This window comes from Dromiciops gliroides, chromosome 1 (genome assembly GCF_019393635.1).
Source record: "Dromiciops gliroides isolate mDroGli1 chromosome 1, mDroGli1.pri, whole genome shotgun sequence".
Taxonomy (NCBI): domain Eukaryota; kingdom Metazoa; phylum Chordata; class Mammalia; order Microbiotheria; family Microbiotheriidae; genus Dromiciops; species Dromiciops gliroides.
The window spans coordinates 178,241,547-178,268,333 of NC_057861.1; the positions used below are offsets into that span (position 1 = coordinate 178,241,547).

General features: G+C 37.8%; 1 protein-coding gene across 1 annotated transcript in view; it reads right to left on the reverse strand.

The window, feature by feature from the left end:
- The window catches only part of DTNBP1 (dystrobrevin binding protein 1), a 192,859-nt gene that overhangs the window by 8,205 nt on the left and 157,867 nt on the right, over window positions 1-26,787 (reverse strand). Inside the window, exon 8 of the mRNA XM_043979355.1 lies at window positions 4,273-4,428. Within this exon, the coding sequence (XP_043835290.1) occupies window positions 4,273-4,428 (156 nt within the window). The remainder of the gene's footprint in view (window positions 1-4,272; window positions 4,429-26,787) is intronic.

The window sequence follows — 26,787 nt, forward strand, 5'->3', positions numbered from 1 at the left end:
TTTTTGGTCTCTGATCCTTGGATTGGGCAATGTTGAAGACATACATCTACTTCTCAGTTTCTGTCATGTGATCTCGATATATAACATCTGTTTGCTACTTGACCAACAGAGCTATGTTATCATCACTTCTTCCCCTACAAAAATTTACCTTGTATTTATTTTACACATGTAGGTGTTTTTTTTTTTTTGGTGATGCAATTGGGGTTAAGGGACTTGTCCAGGGTCACACAGCCAGTAAGTGTTAAGTGTCTTTGAACTCAGGTCCTCCTGACTCCAGGGCCAGTGCTCTATCCACTGTGCCATCTAGCTGCCCCTACACATGTAGATTTTAAGCATATTTATTTTTATGTCTTATCCTTAATAGAGTATCAGGTCCTCATGGTAAGGAGTTTCATTTTGGATCCCTAACATCTAGCATAGTGCATGGCACATAGTAGGTACTTAGTCAATGCTAGTCAACCAATAGGGCATAATGGGCAAAATTTCACCAAATAACCATTTAACAGCAACACAATAGTACACTTTGCAGAACATAATTTTCTTCAACACAAAAGCGCTAATTTATTTTCTTCTGCATTTCAAAGATGCCTGAATTTTTGTGTGTTAACACTAAACTATTAAAGTCATGTTAACTTAACACCCATGATGATTACATTAACTTTTCTTCCTATAGGAAGAGACACTCCAGCCGCCATTAAGTCACATACTTTGAATTGCTTCTCCAACAGCCTTGACATACTTGCAAGAGAGCAGCCAATGCTAAGGTTGCTATCTGTGGCCAAGGTATAGCACAAAGCTGATTTATACCAGTATCTAGTCCTCCTTAGCACTATATAGTTTAGCTAACTAAGCTAACAGTCTTTATTAAAAGGAGAGCCAAGAGCTGTGTCCTCAAAAAAAGGTTACATATCTCACGATGGATTTGGCAAGGGCTAATTCACCTGTTCACACACATGTGGAAGAGGAAATCATATAGAGGTTACCATATTACACATGCAAGATTTCCCTAAGTCACATTCATTCCAAGTTACTGAAGCTGTTAACCAAAATAGACAGCTTACAACTAAGTAACATAAGAAGTGCCCCTGCACGTTAAAACGTGTGGAATAAAAACAACTTGATCCTGAAGCAACACCACCAGAGAAGTGGAAAAACATGGCACTTTTACATGACATCTTATAATAAATAATGAACAGTATTTCTTCCCTGCATGAAAAAAGTAATTTTCTGAACAAATGATTCTATTTTGAAGAAGAAATATATGGTTCTTCTTGGGCAAAACATGAAACTATTGTTAACATCAGTAGATTAAGCAGCTCATCTTTTCTAAAGTGACAAACTCTAATGTAGTAGAATATAAGCTCCATGTAGTAGAATATAAGGTCCATGTTCTCTAAATTTCACATTTCAGCATCGAATACAGTGCTTTGCACACAAACGCATTTAAATAATTTATAAATGACCAAATGAATTCTAGAATTGCTTTCATATCTGGAGTGCCTCTGGTATAAAAACCAAGCATTGACTTCCATGTCATGAACCATATTTTGTATGAGGCTCTTCCTGCTCTGGGAGTAGTCTTCTCCCACCTATCCTTAGATATCCTGGGATGAGAAAATGATTTGCAAATCTAAACAATATCTGTGAAGGGAAAGTGATGGTAGACAGTTGAGGTGCTTAGTTAAATTTTCATTCCATCTCACCCTCCAATTAAAACAAAAGGAATGTTAAAAGGCCAAAAATCACCCAGGTTTAGCTTTCTATAAGGGCTCTATGAAATTATTAATGGACTCTTGATGATGAACACACACACAAAAAGGTTTCTATGCCTTGGCAACAGGTGCCCCATACAACAGATCATGATATTACTGAAGTTACAAGATCTGGTAAAAATCAAATGAGTCTATCCTTCGGAATGAATGGTAGACTATTTCATTTCTTTAGACAGTAAAGTTTTTTCTCTCTACATCTCTGAAATTTTATATCCAACAAAAACAGCACTGATTAAACAAAACAAACAAAAAAGGAAAAAGTGTTAAAACTGAAATACACATCACATGGTCAGCATCAGGGTTCAAAAAATTATACATTGATCTATCATACTTCTGATATTATTAAGTGATTGGTTTCTTCTCCATTTCCTTCCTTCCTCTACCTTTTGTTCCCATTTCTTCCCCTAGATACTTCCTTTGAGGAGGGAGGCAAAGTAGGATGATGGAATGAAAGAGATGCAGTAGAGAGGGTGGAGAAAGAGAAGAATATAAGAAATGACAGGGTGACAGAAGCACAGAAGGGAAAGCTTTTTTAAAAAGGCAGGAGAATTGAAAAGGAATATTATACTCTCTTGCCCTGTTGCCATTTCTACAGCTGACACAAATCTTTCAAAACGACAGAATCAAAGAATTTTAGAGTTGGAAGGGGCCTCAACAGCTATGATAACTAGACTATAACCAAAAGGAATCCTCACTATCACATGTCTAAAAATGTTTGGCGGCTTCCAGCAAAGGGGAGCCTCCCACCTCTCACTGCACCCCTGGGCAGCTCTAGTTCTTAGGAAGCTTTTCCGCATGTCCAGCCTCAATTTGCTTTTTTGCAACTTGCACACCCTGTTCCTGGTTCTTCCCGGTGGCGTCAAACTGAACAAGCCTAATTCCTTTTCCACATGACAGCCCTTCAGGTGTTTAAAGGTAATGATCATATCTCCGTTAAGTCATCTCTTCACCTGGTAAGACATTCCCAGTTCCTTCAACCAATTTTGATAAGACACTGACTATAGGCTATTGGCTCTCTCGGTTGCTCTCCTCTGGACACTGTCCAGCTTACCAACATCCTCTAAGCTGAACATGACACTGCAGCTGTGGTCTGCCCACAGAGAGACAATACCTTCTTATTCCTGGAAGTTGTTCCTCTCATAATGTAGCCCAAGACTGCATTAAATCTTTTGGTGGCCATATCACACTAGTGACTTGCATGGAGTCTGCAGTCCACTAACCTTCCCCTCCACTCCAAGATCTTCAGACAAAGTGCTGTCTAACCATGCCTTCCCAACCCTGCATTTGTGAAGTTAATTTTCTGAAACTGTGTTTACGACTTTCCCTTTAGTCCTAATGAATAGATTTGACCCTAGCCTGTGAGAAAATAATGGGATTTGGCTGATACCCAGGGGCCCCATCTGAAGATTGATTTGGAACTGATTGAATTGGGTGAGACTGAGAAACTGATTGAGAACCTACTTAAGGTTGATTAAATGGAGACCACGCATGGCCACACTGAGTGGGGTGTTGTTCTCAGAGGCTGTGGACTATGACATCAACACGAGACCACTCTCAACCAATTAGCTTGAAGTACAGCCCCTTCCAGGGTGGGAGACAGGAAGTAGGGAGGAAGGGAGGCTGGCTCCCTAGCTCTGGCCTTTTTCATCCCAGAACCTTGGGTTGGTGACTGAGAGAGAAGTCCAGTCTGAATTCCAGGGAAGATAGGCTTCTTTTTCTGAACTCCACGTGTTCTGTCTTTACTAACCTATAATAGATTTTAATAAATGCTTAATGCCAAAAACTGGTGCTGAGGTTTCTAGCTTATAAGTAAACTGTAGCTAGTTCTCCCCCAACATTGGGGGTAGAAACGAGGCGACCACACATTAGATGTTAAATGTCACAAGCCTATTATGACCTTTTGGGATCCTGATCCTGTCCTTCAGTGTGTTAGTCATTCTTCCCAACATTTTATCATCTGAAAATTTGATAAAGACATCACCTACACTCTATGTCACAGATAAAAAATGTTAAACAGCACAATGCCAAGTATAGATCCCTGGGGCACTCTACTAAAGACTTATGGCCATGTTGACATGGAACAATTAATTATTCTTTGAGTTCAACTAATCACATTATCATCTAATTTTATTATTGTTAGGATGGGGGTAGGAGTGTCTCACCTCCTTGGCTCTAGCTAAGGATACAAAGTAAACAACAGGTGCTTCATTTCACTGGACTACCTTATACAGCAAGGAGTTCAGGAATGAACTTTTTGGAGAAAAATGAAAGTATCTTAAAAGTTCCACTGAGTCGTTAAAAATTTTCTCTCATTTCCTAAAGCCTAGGGACAGAGGGAACAATGCCAGAAAGTAGCTCCAGGCCAGTAAGAATATGAGTATATGTTCAATAACCGATTCAGATATTAAACGACTCTCTTCTCAGTCCCACCCTGTGAGAGTCAGTAGCATGAGACACACACAGACACCCATCTACTAAATGAAAACATGTCCAGACTTACCCCGTCGTTCAGCTATCTGCAGATAGCCTGTGGAAAGGTATTGTTCCATGTCCTGCTGGAAGGCTTCTTCAAAGAATTTCTGGCGTTCCTTTAGTTTCAGCTGTTGGCTGTGTTCCATATCTAGCACCTTCTGAGTATGCTCTGCATCTAGCTCAGCTGAGGAAAGAGAAAGAATACAACTTCAGGGAGGGTTTTAACAAAGGAGTGGAATATAAAAATCACTGCCAACCTGAAACTGTTTAATGCCTGTATGTAGCAGATGCTACCTTCTAAGTATAGCATATCTATGCTCTTGGTGGTGGTGTTCCTATAAATCAGCCCAAAGCGGCCTCACGCCCCAGCCAGAAATCTCACTTACTCTTAATCACCCAAAAATGCTACAACAGACTGATGACAGGAGATTCCTGATCACATAGTCTGAGAATAAACACATAGTGAAGCAGCTAGTATTCCCTGCATTTAACACCATCTCTTGTGACATCAGTCTGAAAGCTAGGCAGTGGTTTATTAAATGCCCTCTGAAGTTTCCCTCCACCCTTGAAGAAGCAAGGGTGTGGCATTCCTTCCTTTCTCCATTTGCTAATCCATCAAACACTTAATGCCGCACACACTTCACGGCCTGCCAATGAAATTTTACAGCACAGTTTAGTACATGTGACCCCACTGTTCTATATGCTTGGTTCTCGTCTTAGGATTCTATCATCATTAGTCCTACCAACATATTTTCTACACGTGGGCAGGGCACTTCAATAAAACAAATGTACTAAGCACCTACTACATGCAAGGCACTATTACAGGTGCTAGAGATAGAAAGACAAAATGACTTAAAGAATCTTTATGTTCTGGTAAGGGAAGGGGGAGGAAAAAGAGGGGTGAAATCCTATCATCCCACTTCAGAATCAGGATTGTAGGATGATAGAAATTAGAACTGGAAAGATCCTTGGATATGATTGAGTTCAACAGCTTTGATTTAAAGATGAGGAAACTGAAGTTCAGAGACATTAAAAGACTTGCCCATGGGGGTCAGCTACATGGTGCAGTGGATAAAGCACTGGCCCTTGATTTAGGAGGACCTGAGTTTAAATCCAGCCTCAGACACTTGACACTTACTAGCTGTGTGACTTTGGGCAAGTCACAACTCTCACTGCCCCTCCAAAACAAAACAACAACAACAACAAAGACTTTCCCCTGGTCACACAGCTAGTAAGTGTCAGAGATAGGATCTGAACCATCTTTTCAGATTCCACCACCAACATTCTCCTGACCACATTACCCCCTAATATAAGAACAGGCTGGGGATATTGGACAGGGCCTGCTAGTGTTATTTATTTTTTAAAGTGGCCTTATGTTTTTCAGGTTGGGGGGGGGGTGTCAAGAACCTGTGATTGCATCAGGTCAGGGAATACCCAGTCAGTAAATTCCCTATACCAATATAGGATAAGCAAATATTCTACAAATAACAGTCTTTTAGAGAAGCCTACTCTGCTAAGAAATTCAATGACTACCCTAGGATCACACAGCTAATGTGGCAGAGGTGGGTCATAAACTAATGTCTTTCTGACTAAGAGGCTGACCCTCTATCCACTAAGCCAAACTGCTTTTCTGGCCTATAAATACTTTATACTTGTTTAACCCTTCCCCCAAGAGATATAAAGGAAGGAAAATGAATAAAATTGTATTTCCTATGATTCACCAGCTAGCACAAGTCACTGCTCATCCTGGGCAAGCTGATATTTTTGAATTGCTTTAAAGTCACAACGCCCTAAAACTGTTATACTCCAAATTAGTATGTAACTATGCATCTATTCATCGCTTTATATTCTTCAGAAATTCTTAACCTTTTTTTAGTGTCATGGACCCCTCTGGTAGGCTGATGAAGCCTATGAGCTCCTCTTAGAATGTTTTAAAATACTTTAAAATACAATTCATAGGATTAGAAAAGAAACTAGTTATAGTAAAAATAAATAATGTATTTTCCCAAGTTCATCAAAATTCAATTATCAAAAAAAATTGTTTAACTGTTTATAGATCCTCAGGTTAAGAGAACTCCTGTGCATCTGGCTATGTCTATATAGATTCCCAACTAAACCTGAACTTAGTAACATATAGCAACATATAGCTAGAGTAATATAAAATTATTAATGACATTTTACCTTTATCCCTGTCATTTCAAAACACTCCACTTCTAAAATAAGTAGAGAATTTCTATTACTTCACTTGTTTGGGATAAATCAAGAAGCTAAGATACTAAAAATAAATCCATATAAAGAAAGGTAGCTCATCTTCAAAAAAGGGTCACCTGAAAAAGTTATTGACTGTAAGTTATAACTATAAAATGATGTGATAGATTTTTAAAAAATACTGAAACATATGTTCAATTGAGTATTGCCATCTTTGGGAGACTATATTCTTATTTCAACAATTAATTGCATCTATCTCTTCGTGTTTTGGCTAGACTATTCAAAGGAGCTAGTAGAAAGGAAAGAAGATATATTTTCCAAATATAATTGTCATTGCCCATTGTGCAAAATCAAATGTATTTTTAAAATAATGTTCATGATAGGACTAAAGATTCATTTAGAAGAGAAACTGATTATTACTATATTAATAGAATCTTGAAAAAGAACAGCTGGTGAGAAGATTCCATCAGTGCCAAATAGATGACTCAAGTCTGTAAGTACGCACATGTGTGCCTGTGCCTGCAGTTATATATTTATATATGTGTATGCATATGTATATGTATGTGTACATATGTGTACACACATTATACACACATAAATACACACATACATATAATGATATGTCAAGAAAAGTCTACTAAAAACACGTCCACAGGTGTATTGGTTAAATGAAATTAGCCAGAAAACATAACTGATTTCTCTTATGTGTATATGTTTGGAAAGAACAAGATTTCAGCCATTGCTCTAAGACATACAGACAGCTACCTATTACTACAAATGAAGAGTTTGCACCTTAATCTTTGCTAGAGGACAGGAATCTTCAAACCTTTTTATCCTATGATCATAGTAAACTATCCTCTCCCAAGGGCTCCTATAACCACACTCCAAGCCCCATAAAGTTCATCTTTAGAAGCCTATGCCCCCTATCTCACCAAATATGACTAGACTTGCACAGTGTAGACAGTTAGTTGCAGTATATTTGATTAGTTCTTCCTCAGGCATTATTCTGCCTCCTCCAGATTAAGCAGCTGTTAAGAATGCTGAAGCTCAGGTATCTGGGAAACTCTTGGAATTCTTCCTGCGCCACCAAGGAATATCAATTTTCAATCTCAGAAACACTCATTTGGTAGCTGTACATTGTCCATCTCATGCAATAACACAAACTTGTACAAGTTCATGTGTACCTCACTTTATGCAATAGAGGTGTTTCTGAAAAGCTGTATTTAAATCACTTTTTTATTGCAATAAGGTTTCTATCCACTATTTAAAGGAACCCTTTGGCTAGTTTTGTTGTAAAGGGAGTAATCACTCTAATTTGTTTTATAAACACAGTTCTTACAGGCATATGATGGGGTAGACTTGTATTTGATAATAAAATAAGAGAGGAGCTGAGTCCAATTGTCAGTGCTTTTTGAACTACATTTTTTTTTTTTAATGAGGCAATTGGCGTTAAGTGACTTGCCAAGGGTCACACAGCTAGTAAGTGTTAAGTGTCTGAGGCCGGATTTGAACTCAGGTACTCCTGAATCCAGGGCTGGTGCTCTATCCACTGCGCCACCTAGCTGCCCTGAACTACATAGTTTTTTTAATCTAGTCAGATATTGTGGATACCTTAGAATGATATTTTTTTAAATGGCATGTATTAAAAATACCAGCAAATATATGTGCTTCAGTACTTCAGGTCTTTGTGCTTTCAGTGGTGTGTGTCTCTCTCTGTCTCTGTCACTCTCTCCCTCTCTCTCCCTACTTTCCTCTCCACCCACCCAGGACTGTAAATCTTCCACACCATAGCAGATGGGCTTTCATGAGTTGCTAGGATGAAAAAGTTGTCAAGTGATAGCCAACCTTCTGGTGATGAGTTTCTTCAAACTTAGTGAGGTTGTATTTGGAGATGGATATATCTGTCATCAACTCATACTCAAAGCCTTTTCAGTTTAGAGGGCAGGACCTGAAAAACCCTGAGCTCAATTGGCATCCCCCCAAGTACCTAGGGTCAATTCTACAGGTTGAAGTAGCACCTGAGGGGGTTTTAGTAAGGAATATATATTTAGCATTCTAAAACTGTCAAGATTTAACATGGAAATCAGTCATTAAAATCCTATTTATTACCTTCTTAAATAAAATTAACAATGACAGAGTATCTGTATGGTGTTACTTTTGTTATTGGAAATTGTTTTTAAAACATAAGAGTCTTACAACATTTCAATTGAATACAGGTTATTACAGCCTTAAGTATATGCCTTAGAATGTTTAACTTAAAAAAGGCTAAAGAGGGATATGATAGTTATTTTAAATATCTGAAGAGCTGTCTTGAAGAAGAGGGATTTAACTACTCCTTATCCCTAGAGAAAGGGTTCTTAATGTGGGGGTCTGTAAACTTTTTTAAAGTACCAATAAACTGCATTTAAGTATAATTGGTTTCATTTGTAATTAGTTGTATTTTATTTTATTCATTTAAAAATATTCTGGGAAAGGGTTTAAGGCCATACAAAGGGACATAACACACACACACACACACACAAATGTTAAGAACGCTTGACCTAGATGGAAAACTTGGAAGTAGTAGAGGGAAGTTACAAGAAAGCAAATTTCAGCTCAATATAAGGATAAATTTCCAAATAATTAGAAATTCCCTGAAGTGGAATGGTAGTATTGGGAGTTAGTTCAGTTCCCTGTTATTTGGAAGTTTTCAAAGCACAGACTGGATGATCACTTTTGAAAGATTCATGGGTTTAAGAAATTGATGCTTTGAGTATAAGTTGAACTAGAAGTCCTCTGAGATCAAGATTCAATAAACTTGGTTTTTTAAAAAAGAGGACACAAGTCAGAACAAAATCAATTATTTTCCACATTAAATAAACATTGGCTGATTTGCTGATATGTATAATCCACTTAGGGGAATGACAGAGGATTGTGAGCAGTACTACTTACAAAAGAGAAACAAGCAATGGAAGGAAAATAAGGTTGCAGAAAAGTTTTGATGGGATCCAGTGACACCAAATTATTCCAAGGGCATTTACAGATGAAATTTTCAGGAAGACAATAAAACACAGCTACAAAACTTTTATGGTAGCCTATTCCTATCACTGATAATAGTGGAACATTAGATCACAATACCCAACACCCAGTTTGACAGATGAGAAAGTTGAAATTGTGCTAATGATTAAGTTGGGAATATCATCTGAATCTCAGAAAATATATACAGAGAAAATATGTGCTTCAAGTGACAATTTCAAAGACACCCAGAGATTGATTTTCATGATATTTCAAAGAGGGTAATATTCTCCAAGAATGAAAGAAATATAATCCACAGAATTATACTCTAAAAATGGATCTGTGATTGCAGATTGAGGTATTCCTTCAATAATTCAGATGGTAGTCCATCCATACCTGCCCAATACTGTGCACCTGGCTGATGAGGCAGGACTGGGAAAAATCACTTCCTTCTTTCCCAAGGACCACAACCCTTCTGGCTTGACCCTAATTCATAGTAACACAGTACCCTGGACAGTTGGGAGTCTGCTGACAAAATGTCTACATTGAACCTTCTAATCACCTGCTTTCATCACTGGAGCTGTTCTTGTGCCCCGACTCATTCTCCATCAATTTAGCATACTCCCATCCCACCCTCTTAGATTATTCCTATCCCTGTGATACTAACTCCCCACCCCCCACTTGGCTTCAGCTGTCTGTCCACTCCCTCATTCCCATCCTCCTGAACTTTACCCTCTTCTAAATGTCCTACTCCAAATCTTCCCTTTCCACTGTGCCCTCTGGAACACCTGTTCCCATAACTTATTTTCATCTTAAATTTCTTCCTTTCTCACTCTTTCCATCTTCTGGTTCCCACTGAGACCTGACTCGCTATCAATGACACTGCATCCTTCTTCTCCTTTGGTTGGACTTTCACTCGTACCCCTAACTCACTGATTGGGGGAGGTTGGAATATGCTTAGCTCTCCCCCCCACCCCAATGCCGCTTTCAAGCTGTCCTTCAGCCACCATCTCTCAGCAATCACTTCTCCTTTAAGGTTCATTCAATCCAAATTTTATCACCAAGTTAATGACACCCAGAAGATTCCTTTTCCTTTCCATGAATTCAATGACTAATTCATGGTCCTTCTTTCTATCTCTCCTCTCATTATAGGAGATTACAATATACAAGTTGGTGTTCCCACAAATACCTTTAGTTCCCAATTCCTCAATTTACTCAAATCCCATGACTTAATTCTCCACTCCAACTCAGTTACACACTGGGACAATCATATGTTTGATCAAAAACACTGAATTGTCTTTATTTGATCATAATCTTTTATCTTTCTACCTCTCCCTATGCTTCATTTCTCTGAAATTTACTCTTCATCCTCACAGTGATCCACTATCCCTCAGTACTAGCCCAGACTTTCACCTCTGCTCTGCTACACTTTCCTCCCTTCCCAATCAATTTCTTAGTGAACCACTACTTTATTTTTTTTAATTATGAAAGTATTATATTCTTTTCCAGTTACATTTAGAGAGTTTTCAACATTTGTTTTTATAAGATTACTAGTTTCAAATTTTTTTCCCTCCCTCCCTGCCTCCCCAAGATAGCAAGTAATCTGATATAGGTTATATATGTACAATAACATTAAACATATTTTTGCATTAGTCATGTTATAAGAGAAGAATCAGAGCAAAAAGAAATAACCTCAAAGAAGAAAAACAGCACCAAAAACAAAAGAAATACTATGGTTCAATCTGCATCTATATTCCACAGTTCTTTTTTTCTGGATTTGGAGAACCTTTTCCATATAGTCCTTTGGAACTATCTTATATTGCTGAGAAGAATCAAGTCTATCACAGTTGATCAACACATAATGTTGATGATACTGTGTACAATGTTCTCCTGGTTCTGCTCATCTCACTTACACTGCTCATGTAAGTCCTTCCAGTTTTCTCTGAACTCCTCCTGCTCATCGTTTCTTACAGCACAGTAGAATTCCATTACATTCATATACCACAACTTTGAACCACTATTTTCTATGAATATCTTTTTCCCTTATCCTATCATTAATGTATTCTTTGTATCTCCAGCACTTAGCACAATCCTTGCCGCAGTGTAAGCCCTTAATATGTACTGTCTGACATTTATGCTATGCCAAGGGTCAGCCTAGGGGTACTTCTACCATCTGCCTTCCTAGCTCCTACTTCATGAAACTGGAGGAAATCACTAAACTGTGATGTCTGAGACCAAACTTATCTAGCTAATCTCAAATGGGTTCTCATTACAGCAAGGCAATCCTACCACTCTTCCTTAATTGATTCCATACCAACTAACCACAATGGCTGTTCTGTGAGAAAATAATGGGATTTTGGCAGATACTCAAAGGCTCACTTGGAGATTAATCTAAACTGATTGAATTAAGTGAGAGTGATTGACGGCTGATTAGCCTACTTCAAGTTAACTAGATTGTAACCTCACCTGGCTGGCCTTTAAGGCGGTATTGTTCTCAGAAGCTAAGGACTTTGAACTCAACTTAAGACCACCTTCCCGTTCAGTGAACCAATGGATTTGGATGACACCCACCAATCAGCCTGAAGCAGTGTGTAAGGACCACCTCTGCTCTGGACCTATAAGAAGCTTCCACACTCAGTTTGATGGCAGTTCGTGGTTGAAGCAGGCTCATGGAGGAGGACTTGAGGAAGAACCAGACTAGGTTGGAATTCTAGGCTAGATAGGCCTTTTCTTAACTCCACATGCTTTTTTTTTTCCCCCTAATACCTAGTATGCTTAATGCCCAAAGACCAGTGCTAAAGCTTCTAATTTAAGGTGGCCACACATTTAGTTTTTAAATGTCACAGTTCCAAACCTCATATTCTCTCCACCAGCCTCCAAAGATATTCTTTCCCCCTGCTCTTCCTGTTAAAGATCTGCCTCATTTCACTGAGGAGTTTGCCAAGCACTGTCTCTTATTTCTTCCTTCATCTCACATTCCTTTTATATGGTCCTCCACTATCTCCTCCTTTATTCCAGTCTCTGATGAGCTGATGCCTCTTTTGTTTGCTAAGACCCCTTACATGCACCCTGGATACCATCTCTTCCTCCATCAGATTTCTGCCACCATCATCCCTATTCTCTGCCCAATCTTCAGTCTACTGGCTTCTTCCCTAATTCCTACAAACAAGTCCTGCCCATACTTAAAAGTCCTCACAAACTTCTACCTTGGATTTGTCTTCTTGTAATCAGCGTCTCTCTTCTCTTTTGTATTCATATCCCCAGTTATGAAGAGAACAACAAGAAGCATTTATATAGCACTTTAAGGTTTGCAAAGCACTTTACAATGATCTCATTTGATCTTCACAACAACCCTGGGAGGTAGATATTATTACTATTAAGAAGAAAGTGAGTCAGGCAGAGGCTAAGTGACATAACCAAGGTTACATAGATAAAAAGCGTCTGAGGCTGAATTTGAACTCTTGCTGACTCCAGGTCCAGCCCTCTATCCACTGTGCTGCCTCGATGCCAATATGGGCTAAATGTGCCAGGGACATAGTGATAAATGAATTTTCATTCATTCGTGACAAAAATACTATATCCACATATTTTACAATTTCTTCTGAGCAAATTATATTCTTTTACATATGTTACATACTTTATATGTCATGTATTTTTAAAGGGCAGTAAAATAACATCTTCTTAATGCTGAACCCACATTATCCCTGAGGCCTAGCCACATTCTGTTCATTGATCCTGGCAGTCCAGTGAATATGAACTGAAGTAAGGGGAATAACATTTTACATGGACTGATGCAAAATATAAACAGGAATATAAATCTACAAGAGAAAAAGAGATCCATATTCATGAATCATTCTAGAATCAAAGCTAAATTATTTCTTCATTGTCCTGTTTTGGGTAATTCCTACTACTATTGCCTCTCTTGAAAAATGTAATCTGAATTTTACTCCTGGCACCAGCTCTTAATAGCAAAGAACGGGAAAGAACAAACATTTGAAAAGGGGTAGGGGACTAAGGGGAAGGTTGAAGTCGAACACTGAAACAGACACCAGGATTGACAGTAACACTGAAAATCACCCTTGGCTCCAATGACACAATCAAAAATGTTCATCTCCTTTATATAGCTTACAAGCAATTCAGCACACACACTTTAAAAAGAAAAAAAAAATCAGTGAACTATTCAGGGATGTCTTCTCATTTTCAGTTCAGCTGTCAAAGTAACTGTTCAAATCCTTCATGACTGCAAAGATATTGGAGTGAGTCGAAGCTAAATGCCTAAATATATTAAGTATGTTTCAGGCACTTCAGAGAAAGTTTGGTTAATCTGTTTTCTTTTTTAGTCATTCCAGAATTAGCTGCTCAAAACCACAGATCAATGTAGGCAGTGCCAAGAAGGGGTTTTAATTAAAGAACAACTATCTTGTTCCAAGTAAAACAAAAGAAAGGCAATCATTGGCAGAAAGTGATTTTTCTCCTCCATAGAACTTGCTTCTCCTTCAACTTTTTTTGTCCTGTAGATCCGGGGGGTACAGTTGGGGAGGAAGGACAGTTGATTTGCACCTATGAGTCCCTAGTACGATTAGTGGAAAATAGTGATTGGATATCCTCATCTTCCTATGCTGACAGCAAACCCAACATAGTTCAACAAGATATGTAGACATTTTGTGATAGCTTTTCAAAATAATGAGAGTTATTCAAAGTCTCACAACATATGAATTTAAAAACAAATCCAAAATGTCAGCATGTGAGTTTGGTCTCACATGGGTTTGTGTGGAAAGATGATTACTAAAGTTCTTTGAGAGACAGAATGATGTATGAGAAAAAAAAAATACTTGAGACAGGAGCAGGAAGACTTGGATTTGAATACCAGATTTAATACTTAATAGCTGTGTTGACTGTGGGCAAGTCTCTTCCTTTCTTCATCCATAAAATGGGGATCTCTGAACTACTTATCTCCCTAAGTTGTTACAAAGAAAGTGCTTTAGGGGGCAGCTAGGTGGTGCAGTGGATAAAGTACTGACCCTGGATTCAGAAGGGCCTGAGTTCAAATCCGACCTCAGATATTTATATTTCCTAGCTGTGTGACCCTGGGCAAGTCACTTAGCCCTCATTGCTCCGCAAAAAACAAAAACAAAGAAAGTGCTTTGTAAAACTTAATTGAGGGGCGGCTAGGTGGCGCAGTGGATAAAGCACCGGCCCTGGATTCAGGAGGACCTGAGTTCAAAGCCGGCCTCAGACACCTGACACGTACTAGCTGTGTGATCCTGGGCAAGTCACTTAACCCCCATTGCCCCGTAAAAAAAAAAAAAAACTTAATTGAGATACATACATCAAGGTATTGTTATGCTGGCTATATATCCACTGTGTCTAATGTCTACTTTTATAAGAAAGAGCACCAATAGATTATGATGAAGGAAAATTTTAATTAAACTAACTGAAAAAAAATTTTTCCTGAAAAAATTAGCTAACCTTGTAGCTGGGTAAACTAGAGGAAGGAGTTTCCAAACAACTGTATTTTAGACATTTTAATTGCGAGTCTGTCAAGTAAAAGCAGCACCAAATTCATACTTTGTATTATTAATTATAGTTAGAAAAAGTCAGAAACAAAACTATTTGCTGAGGCTCTAAATAGTCATGTAAAAGGCAGAAAAAGCTGAAGCAGAGAAAGATTGTGTTTTGCTTTGTTTTTCAGTGTTCCTTTAATCCCTTTATCTCTTCTTTCAACTTCAGATCATCACTCAAGTTTTATCTGGTTCCAACCTCCTCTGCAGCCACAAGTAGCCATTCCAATAGATAACAACTCAACAAAAACCCTATTACATATAGAAGGTAGTATAATCAATTCTCAATTATCTGTTGTAGTGGGATATACGGAAAACAGATATATGAAATCCACAGAAAATCCAAGTCATTTTCATCAACACTTTCAACCTATTCTACATGCAAACCTTTTTGCACAATTGCTAAGCAGAAAAGAGGAATGTACTAGTTTTTTCTCCCTCCCCTGGCCTCCTAACCTCTGGTAAAGTATGATCAACTATCAAAAAATGTTCCAAAATCAGGGAGCAAGAGGGAAAAGGAGGCCCCAAGAAAGGCAAAAGTAATTAACAAATGGGATTTAAAGTTAGCTATGATTTCAGTAGAGCTGGATACAATTCATTTAATGAAAATGATTTTAAAACGAGAGAGATGGATGATTTCAGCACTAAATTGACCTGATCACTAGGGAGACCCCCATCTTTAAATACTAATTTAGTAAATAACAGAGATAAAGCAGGCAGGGGGATAAAAGAAGTATAATTCACTGGTTCTGCTTCAGGTACTTCTGATGAAGATGATCAATGAGAAACAGAAATCTGAAAATTTTTTCAAAAGGATAACTAAGCAAAACTCTTTCATTCTGTTAAATGCATATTTTTCTGCCAGGAAGGAGACAGATACTTTCCCAAAGCTAGGTGACTGACAGTTTTTATAACTAAAAAATTCTGACAGTCTCATTTTTAGAATATGGACTTAAAGTATATTTATCTTAAAACTAGAAAACAGAAATTAAGAATAGTGTATCCTACTCCATTTCCTTAAATCCCTTTCTACTCTTCCCCCACCCTCTTTTCTCTTATCCTAATGAAAAAAAAAGTTGAAGAAAAATGTTAGTGAGGAACTTAAGGTACTGTATAACAAAATAAAAATAATCCAACAAGCTTTCTAAGATCCCTTCTAATTCTAATATTTTCTAACTGTGCCTCCATACGGTCCACTTATCAATTGTTTTATAGATCTACCATTTGATACAATATTTTTCACTTTTGAAAATAAAGCATGTAAAAAATAAAACAAAGTATGTAAAATTCTTTCTTTAATATTTCATTCTGTCATACTCCCCATCCTAACAATTGAATACAATTTGCTCTGTACTGAATGATAGAAAGTGCATTCATAAATGTAATTAGTTTCCTGGAGCTGTTAAGTTCTGTGAATAGAATTTCCATAGTTATTTTAGTTTTTGCTCTGTTCTTTAACACCAAAATGTTCCTAGCATTTTTCATAATAATTTTTTAATAATTTCCACACCTTTTAAGACAAAAACAGCATCAAAAGCTTGCAAACTTAATGGTTCAGATTTGGAGAAATAATGTGAATGCAAGGATTAACATTTTTGAAATAGAAAGCCAAAAAGTCTCTTACCAAAAAAAAAAAAAAGAAGCCTACACTTAAAACCCTATCAATTTACAAAGAGATCATTCTATTTCATTTACAAGCAGTTAAGAAAGAAATATACTTACCTAGAATACAAGTATTAGAAATGGTAGCTTATGTAAAATGTCTGAAAGAATAACTATCTCATACACAAAACAACTCATAGCAACTCCTATACAGTTTTACAAATTTCAGTCTGTGTGAGCAGCTGGTGGAAGAACTACTTCCCAAGTACACTGCAGGAAACACTACTCTAGTATCAAGCTTCCGGAAGACTTTTCTAATTTCCCTCAAGGAAATTCCCTCTGAAGGAAATGACTACTATTTAAGGTTTACAAAATGTGCCCTCCAGAAATACAAAACAATGTGTTACCATAAGGTCCGCAGAAGATAAAGTTTAATTCAAAATATTGTTTTATAGGATAAAATACACACTAACTTTTATTGCAGCTCATGGTAGGCAAGGAGTATTACACCAAATCAAAAGACCATCTTTGGGGCTGATATTGTGACTTTAGCTAAGTCACCTAATCTTTCTGGGACTCAGATTCCTCATTAGCAAGATGTAAAATCTGCATATGACTATGACAAACAGAGAGGATTTAATAAGCTGTACATTTGTGGTTAGGTGAAGAAGAATGGGCTTAGGAAATCAGGGGCTTAAAACCTTTGAACTTCCTTTGAATACTTTAAAGGCAACTTTAAGCATGAACACTTTAAGCATGAACAAAGCACCCCTTAAAATTTTAGAGTAAAAAACTCCATGCACCAATTACTAACTATTTACAAAAAACGTCTCCATCATTGCTTGAGGGAAGGTTGGGTCCAAACTCCTTGGATATACTGGCTAACTGGAGACAATCTCCAGACTGTCCAGATGTGGTTTTCAGGAGTGGTCATATTTTACCAACACCAAAGTTACAGCTAACAGTTTAGTAACCTGGAAAGAGCTTAGGTAGGGAGAAGATCTGACTCAGAGAGTGAAGGACATGCCTCAAGAAGATTGCTTGAGAGACCTAAAGATATTTAACCTGGATAAAAGGGAACTCCAGGCACACATGACAGCAACTTTCAAGTTCCTGGGGAGTTTTCATGTGTAATACAGGTTATACATGTTCTGTTTGACCCTAAAGGGAGGGAGCAGGACAACAGGTGGAAGATGCAAAGAGGTACCTTTAAGCTGGATGTCAGGAATAGAATGGAAGGCTTCTAGTAGGGTTGCCCCCCCTTCCCCCTTGGAGATCTTCAAACAGAGGCTGTTTGACACTTTGTTGAGCACACTGGAGTGTTTCTACCTATAAGGCAGGGGTTGGACTAGAATGCTTCTGGGGTTCCTCACAACTTTACATTTCTGGGATTGCCAATTTAACAATACCAAGTTTTCAATTCCTTCCTCCTCTTTTAAAGACTATACAGTGATTTGCTGATATAGGACACAAAGCAAGACAAGCAATGTGGTATGTTATTCTATTCTTTGGATTGTTTTCACATCTCATTTTCCCCACAGATTGTAAACACAACAGGCAGGAGATTTTAAAGTAACATGTTTATACAGAATCTTGCTTTTAAGCAGTATTTGATATATGAGATATGAGTATGAGCCTTACTTGTACCATTACATTGAACTGTCTTAGTTATATAACTAATATTGGCAGAAGTTATTAAAAGGTTTGGGGTACTTAAGTGAAGCTATTTTGATTTAAGTGATATTTTTATTATTATTCACTTGCAAATTCCCAGGGAAAATTTCCCATTAAATAGTCTGTGAACTTGATGATGTCTTTCTGAGGATCTTTCCTGTGCCTGCCCCTTAACTGTTATTCTAGCTCTGGGGTTCTTAACCTCAGCAACTTCAAAGGACTCCATACATAGATTTATAGAAGACTATGAACTTGGGAAAAAAAAGTTGCATCTTGATATCAGTATAATTGGGTTTTTGTTTTTTTTTTTTGGTAATCCTATATATTTTATTTAGTGCATTTAAAATCTTTTGAAAAGGAGTACAAATGCTTCACCAGACTTCCAAAGGTATCCATGATACAAGTAGCTCTCCAATATAAGTGTATTCGGGACATACTTTGAAGTTTAATCTGCATTACTGACATTTTCTCCATCACTTCCTTAAATCTACACAAGCAACAAAACAATAAAAACAAGCCCTGGTTTGTAGATTTCTGAGGTGCAAATGCTCACACTGAAAACTGACCCACTGACTGGGGTTTGAGCTGGCTCTAGCTTGCCCCTGAATCATACAGTTCTAACAGAGAACCAAAAGGGGTCTTGTTTTTTGAAACGCCACACACACACACACACACACACACACACACACACACACACATACACACACAAATGATGGCTTCTCTGAGTACTCAGCTTGACAATAATTAGCCTCATTTGTTATTCATTCTGATATGGGGGGAAATGGGGTATGGGTTGGGGTTCTTAGGAATTCCTCTTTAAAGAATTACACCCTCTTGCACACAAAAAGTAGTTAGAATAAGGTGGTAGTTTATTTAGGAGCAAGGGAAGGGAAGGGTTGGGGGAGGGAAACCATGAAAGAAATCCTTGGACTTTTCATGGGGAGAAAGGCACAAAGCACGTGGCTCAAAGGTACCAATCTCTTCGAATAGGAGACTGGAAGGTACTTTTATAGAGGACTGATGGGGGTTGGACCATCCGCCTGTGAAAAGTTCCTTTAGTGAGAGAGGATCATCGCCCACTGGTGGTAGCTGGGGGAATTGGGTAAGGGGTGGCTAAGGATCCCTCTTCAGAACACAAAGGCCGAGCAGCCACACCCAAATTTATCTCCCCAGGGTAAGGGAGACCAGAATGAAGGGTAGGAATCCCAAAATAGCTCAGTCCAATTTGGTTCAGCTTATCTCTCTAGGCATTATCTGTCCTCTGGTTTAGTTTCTCAAGAAGTTTCCTTGATGTGCCCCAGAGAATATCTGGGGTGTTCTGCACCCCATGACAATTCTGAGTTTTTAATGTGGCATTCTTCTCTCAACCTCGATTTCCTTTTCTGTGAAATGAGGATAATAATAGCACCTTCCTTTCAGTGTCATTGAGAGGATGACATCAGATATTTGTAAAGTGCTTTTGTAAATGCCAAATGCTGTTTAAATAGTTATAAATACTGTTATATTGTTATTATTACATTACTTTATAGATGTATATACTATATATACTATACATACACACACACACACACACACACATATATACATACACAGACACACTTATATACTGTAGTAAAACTAGTTTAATTCGTATCCTAACAACTGGCAACTATTCGTAGATACTTTTGTGCCTTGACAGAGTAATAACAAATGCTTATACCTTTGGGATCACCATTCCCTTTTGCCAACATATCCCAGAGCTTGGCTCCCTGCGAGCTTTCTAGAAGCCAGTAATTCTCTCTTCTCTCTAGATTCTGTCTTTCCTACATCTAGTCTGATTAGTCAGGGAGGACAAAAGTTATTTTCCTCCTCTGCTCCTAAAAAGAGCATTCCGTTTTCCTTGAGGTGTTTTAAAAGTTTTACTACCAAACGTTACAGAGAAACATTTGGAGTTGGAGAGAGGGGCAGTTAAAAGAAATCAAGGGGGAAAAGTTACAAAGTTTATTGCTATCTCTTTAGTCAATGCTAAAATGCAGTTTTAACCTGAAAATAAGCTCTCCTTTTTCTTACTTTCCCTTTCAACTGGCTGATCACCTATTTTAACTTGATTTCCACAATCCCCACTACCTGGGGATACAAATCTATTACTAGGTCAGTTCCTCTTATCCAATGAATTCATTTGGTTTGGTAAACCTGTAGAATATCTCAGACTGTTAAATCTACTTCCCCAAAACACAATCCTTGACAAAGAAACCATCCATTCTTTTGTTGGTCCTAAATCCCTCTAAACTCTTTGCCTTCAGGTAGGGGAATGTGTTGGGTTTTTCTTCATATTCCCAGTACTTAGTGCCTGATATATAATAACTGCTTGTTAATTAACAGTCTTTACTCCTCTCAGTTTGGTTTCTTAAACTAGAAAGGTCCCTCCTCATTTTTTTCTTTTTTACCTCTCTAAGAATTTCCCTGGATTTAGGCCACAGGAAGACTATTCCCTGAAAACATGAGACAGAAGGAAAAAACAAACAAACAAACCTCTTTCTATCCCTCCAAACCCTAATACCTTAAAAGTGAACTTCTGTACCCCTTAGCATTTTTCGCAAATGAGACCGAGTAGTAGGGTTAATAGCTAGTAATGATTATTTCCTATTTAAAAAAAAAATAAGACCAGACATAGGAGGATTTTAAATTCTGCCAAGTAAAAATAGTTTCACAGAACTCCTCCATATGAATGGAAGGGAGGGAAGAATCTCAGTATTCTAAAAACAAAGCTTTTTATATTAGTATAAACTCATGTAATACTTTAATTCAATTCAACAACTACTTCAATAACTGCTTCCACTACATCTGGCTGCCCTTATTCTGGGATTATGCCAAATTCCGTGTGAACATTTGGCAGAGTAGTTGTATTTCTTTCTGAGCATTTTCAGCTATGAATTCTAAATCAATAAAAATGATCTCTATGACCAAATCCTCCTGCCCGTTTCTTACCATTGCACTCACACAAGCACTTGCACATCAGTTTATAATTTTAAATCCATTTATTTTAATAAGATAAATAATTTTAATCAGTTTATCATTTTTAAAAAGTTTTCTTCTTTCTATTCACTAATTTGACTCTTTCATTATCATTCCACCACCTTCCTTCTTTGTGCACTCATTACTTGTTTCTTGGTGGGCACATTTATGAAGCTATTTAACAAGAACCCCTAATAACTAGAGGGGAATTTCTCTTTAATAATAACATGTGTTTGACTTATTACCACTTCAGAAATGAATCACAACTTCAATCTGGCTCCAAAAAGTAAATTAGCGCATCCTACAAAACAAGACACTGAGTGAAGAAATTTTAAATAATTTAAAGGAAAAGAAAATGTAAAAACATTCTCTACAATGTAGTGTTATGACTACAAAAATGGTGCAAAACTGTGGATAGGAACTGTATGCAACCTGACAGCTTTTTACCACAAAAGAAAAATATCCAAGAGCTAGATCCTATGTTTAAATTTTTATTAACTATTAATAATTTACATGCCTAAAATCCCTTTTTTCCCTCCAGGGACAGGCAACCATTTGACAACTGTTAATTCATTTTTATAACATGCTTTTGTTATTAGTGGTAGTATTATTCCCATTTTAGTCTTGGAGAAATGGGTTCAGAAGTTCAAAAGTTTTTGTTGTTGTATGTAGAACCAAAATTACAATATAGTAACAGAAAACCATTATTTCCAATTATTTTACATACCTTCATACCTACATAAATATATACATATACACACACAGAGAAATAAACAGATGTATATACATATATATCTACACATCCACACACATATATTTTGACATAAATATATGTGTGTTTTATATATAATACACACACACACACACATATATATAATACACGCATTTATCTGGATATGTGTATGGATGTGTAGATATATATGAATATACACCTGTATATTTCTCCCTGTGTGTGTGCGTGTATGTATATATAAAAATAAAGTAGACTGCCTTGCCAGGTATATGAATCCCAGAATGCATAGCATCAATGTTTTCTCTGGGAAGGCATGTGTGTAAGTGACTGGAAATGGTTCACAGAGAGTTTCGGGAAGGAGGCAGAAGTCCAGAGAGGAACTGAGTTGGAGAAAAGTAGAAGTGTTCTTTATCTTGAGAAAGAGAGATATTGGTGGTATATTGTTAACTTGTTTCCTCTTTAGGCTTACACCCAGAAAGACTATGAGAATACCAAAGGCCTAGCTGTGAGAAATGTGGTGCTGTGCTGCAGTGATGAATCTGGTTTGGGTAAGAAACATCTTAGAGATGTATCACTTTCCCTGTGGCTCTCATTAGAAGAGGAAATTGTTCAAGCAATAGAATCATGTATATGTATGCATGTATATGTGTATGCATGTATGGAGTAGGTTGTACAGTGGGTTGATAAAAGTGCTGGGTCTGGAATCAGGAAGCCCTGAGTTAAAATCCTCCTTAGATAAGTATTAGCTGAGTGATCCTGGGCAAGTCATTTACCCTTTGCCTCAGTTTCCTCAACTGCAAACTTGGATAAAATAACCTACCTTTCAAGGATGTTGTGAGGATCAGATATTTGTAAAGTATTTACCATAGCACCTAGCCCATAGGTGCTTAATAAATGTTTATGTGCCTCCCTCCCTCCCCTCCTGGTGCTCTGAAGTCAGAAACTGATATGCTGATAAACTTCCTCTAATCTGAGGATTAACATCTTCTAACAACGAGTGCTCTCTTCACTAACTCCTTTTGGTTCTGATTAGTTCTCCCTGAGATACAAAATTAATTTAGTGTGCTCGCTTTGGTTATGCAATTATTTGAGGGTGTGCTAGAAGTAAAAGGAGGGAGAACTAGTGTGCAATAAATATAAGAGAAAATCTATTACTCTAGTGGGGAAGCAGGCCTTGGGCTGGCAAACAATGGGCTCCCCATGGAATTCACCAATCCCATAAAGAGCAGGCTGTGACTGCTTTCCAAGCTGGTCAAAGGTCACAAGCAAGAGAAATAAGGGCCAAAGAGGGTCATTTATTTTTATTTTTTTATTTATTTATTTTTTTGCGGGGCAATGGGGGTTAAGTGACTTGCCCAGGGTCACACAGCTAGTAAGTGTTAAGTGTCTGAGGCTGGATTTGAACTCAGGTACTCCTGAATCCAGAGCCAGTGCTTTAACCACTGCGCCATCTAGCTGCCCCTAGGGTCATTTATAATAGAACCCAAATTCCTCCTAGACAACCTATATGCATATATTATATCTTAATAGGCTCAGCAGCGAAGACAATAAAAAGGGAGGAGATAGGAGATGGAATGGATTTGTTTTCTTTTCTGGGTTCCACTACCCTAGTACTCTACCCAGTGCCACACTGGAGCCTTCACCCATCTCCCTGGTAGTGTGTGCAAAATGCTACACACACACACACACACACACACACACACACACACACACACACACACACACACACACTTTAAGAGAGTAATGACAGAAATCCTACACCTCAAATGGCCACTTCCCATGCTATATAGGTGATTCTACCTCAAAAGAATCTTTCTGATCATTCCCCTCTTTTTTACTTCAATTGCCATTACTTCTGTACAAGCATTCATTACCACCTGCCAAGACTACTGCTCTCTAGCCTCCTAACAGGTCTTCTGCTTACACTGTCTGCCCCCTCCAATACATTCTTCACACTCCTACTAGAATAACAGTCATGCACACAGATCTGCACTTGCCACATTCCTTTACTTAAAATCCTTTAATAACTTCTCACCACTTAGTGAAGAAAACTCAGTCTCTATAACCCAACATTCAAGGCCCTCCACAATGTGACGTCACTTTACTTCAGCTTTCCTGTCCCAGAGGGAACACTACTCTTCAGGCAAGTGAAGACTGTATAGCAATATGACAACATAAGCGTTTCTTAAATGATTTCTATATGCAGAGTATTCTGCTGTGAACTAAAAGTAATACAGAATTGAGATAAGACAGGGTTCTCCATCCTCAGGGAACTTATAGTTTAGATGAGGGATAAGACATCAAGAACTTATCCAGATAAATACATTAGAGAGGTACAAAACAAAATGCTATATAAAAGGTAGAGGTGGCATTTATTGGTCTTTAAAGTCATTCTTCAATTCCTTAAATATAGATGGATATCTTCCTACAGGGTGCTATCTTAGTACCTCTTTTTTCTTTTCAGTCACCCTTAATGATTTTATCCATTACCTTGTATTCAAGGACCATCTCTTTGTAGATGACTTCCAAATCTCTATCTACTCCACTCTCCCTCTCCCCCAGAGCATCAGCCCCATATTTCCAAATGCTCCCTAGATGGCTTCAGTTGGATATTCTGCTGGCATCTCAAAATCAATATAATTAAGACTGAACTCATCAGCTCCCCCAAACACATCCCGTCTCCTAATTTCCCTATGGCACTACCATTCTCCCAGGTTTCAAACCTTGGAATCATCTTTGATTCTATCTCTAATGTCCCCTATGATCCCTTTCTGTCATCCCAAATTATCTGATCAATTACCAAGTCCTACAGATTCCACCACATCATCTCTCCAATCTGCCTTCTTCTCTTTACTCAGGTTGCCACCACTCCAGTCCAGGCCCTCTTCACTTCTGTCTAGCACCACAGCAGCAAGCCTTTTACTGGTCATCCTGCCTTCAGGCTCTCCCTTCTTTAACTCATCCTTTGCAGAGCTGCCAGACTATGTGTCATAAGGCAGGGCTTTGACCTTGCAAATCCCCTGCTCAAAATCCTTAAATAGCTTCCTATCTTCTATGATAAAAGATAAACTCCTTAACTAGGCATATAAAGTCATTCACCATTTGGCTCTAAACTACCTTTCTAGTCTCTTTTTAAATTATTCCCTTTCACACATACTTCCCTGCTAAACTTACCTGCATATAATTTAGAGCCCTGAACCAAACCCCCTTAACTCTCCAGGGACTGCAAACTATCATTTTTTATCTCTATATTCCCGGCACTTCTCTCAGTGCCTTACAAATAGCAGGTACTTAATGAAAGGTGGTGTTTTGTTTTTTTTTTAATTAGGGAATGAGGAAGTGATTTCTTTTAGCTAAAAATTTGAGGTAGGCCATACTCTGGGGTCAAATGAACTACCTTTATGTCTCAGGTTTCACACTGGATGTGCAGGTGGTAGATGATGGAGATTTATACCTATTACACTGATCCCAAGACTTTTAACTCAAGAACTCATATTTGGGGCAGAGATAATACTGGAGTTGTTCATTCTGAAACTATAATGTGATCGATCTTAGGCTGCATTAAAAAAAAAGACCAGGGAGTGACAGTCTGTACTTTGTTCTGGTTATAACATACCTGAAGTATTGTGTTTGGTTATGAGCCAATCTTAAGAGTAACCATCGTTAAGCTAGAAATAAGCTAGAAAGCATCCAGGGGAAGGGGATAAAACGTCTCAAGATCATACTATACGAAGACTGGTTGAAGGAAATAGAATTGTTTAGTCTGGAGAAAAGATGAATTAGTGGGGATATGAGAGCTACTATCAAATGTCTGAAGGCCTGTTCTGTTGAACTTCATTGGGCAGAACTACAAGTAATGACTAGAAACTGCAGAGAAAGTAATTTTCGTTTAATGTAAAGGAAAACTTCCTAATGATGAGAGCAGTCTAAAATTAGGAAGGGCTGCCTAAAGAGACCTTGGTTTCCTCTCACTAGCGGTCTTTAAGTGAAGGCTGAATTAATGCTTGTGTTGGAAATGATCTGAAGGAGAATTTTGCTTAGGTATGAGTTGGATAGATGGCCTCTGGGGTCACATCCAACTCTAATATTCAATAATTCTGTGAAGAGAGGAAAGATTTAAAAAAGAAATGGCCAATGATAGAGCTAGAGCTAAAACCTAGACTTTCAATTCCAGTCTCATGAATTTTGTATAGATAAATACATTCTTAAATGTTTGGATATAATACTATTTGAGGTAGTTTTATCAAATGGAAATGTAGGTACTTTGATGAAAATAACTACTAAACTATTAGGGAGATGGCTGGATCTCAAACTAATTTTTTAAATGGGGGTGAGCATAGTGATAAGAAAATGTATTCATACTTTCTGGAACACTGATTTGCCTCTGGATCAGACCCATTACTTTTCATTTTCACAACACCACTAAAAATATGAAGCTGATTAGTGGTATGGTATCAAATACAGATAAACACAAGGCTAGCACCTTTCAATCCTGTTTTCCAGAGTAAATAAAACTGAGAAAGCATGTGATAGAAAGAGTAGGATAATTATAATTGAAAGTCCTGTTTCAATTCCAGTTCTAATACTTAATAGATATGTGAGCATAAGCAAGTTAACACTGACCTTTTTTGTTGTTTTTTTCATCCATATGTGGGGTATAATAAATGTAGTAGCTACCTAACTGGATTGTTGGGGCTCTATAAACCTTAAAGTGATATGTAAATAAGATTTCTTATTGTTATTATCTTTCTTCTGAAATGTTTTCCCCCCAGGACCA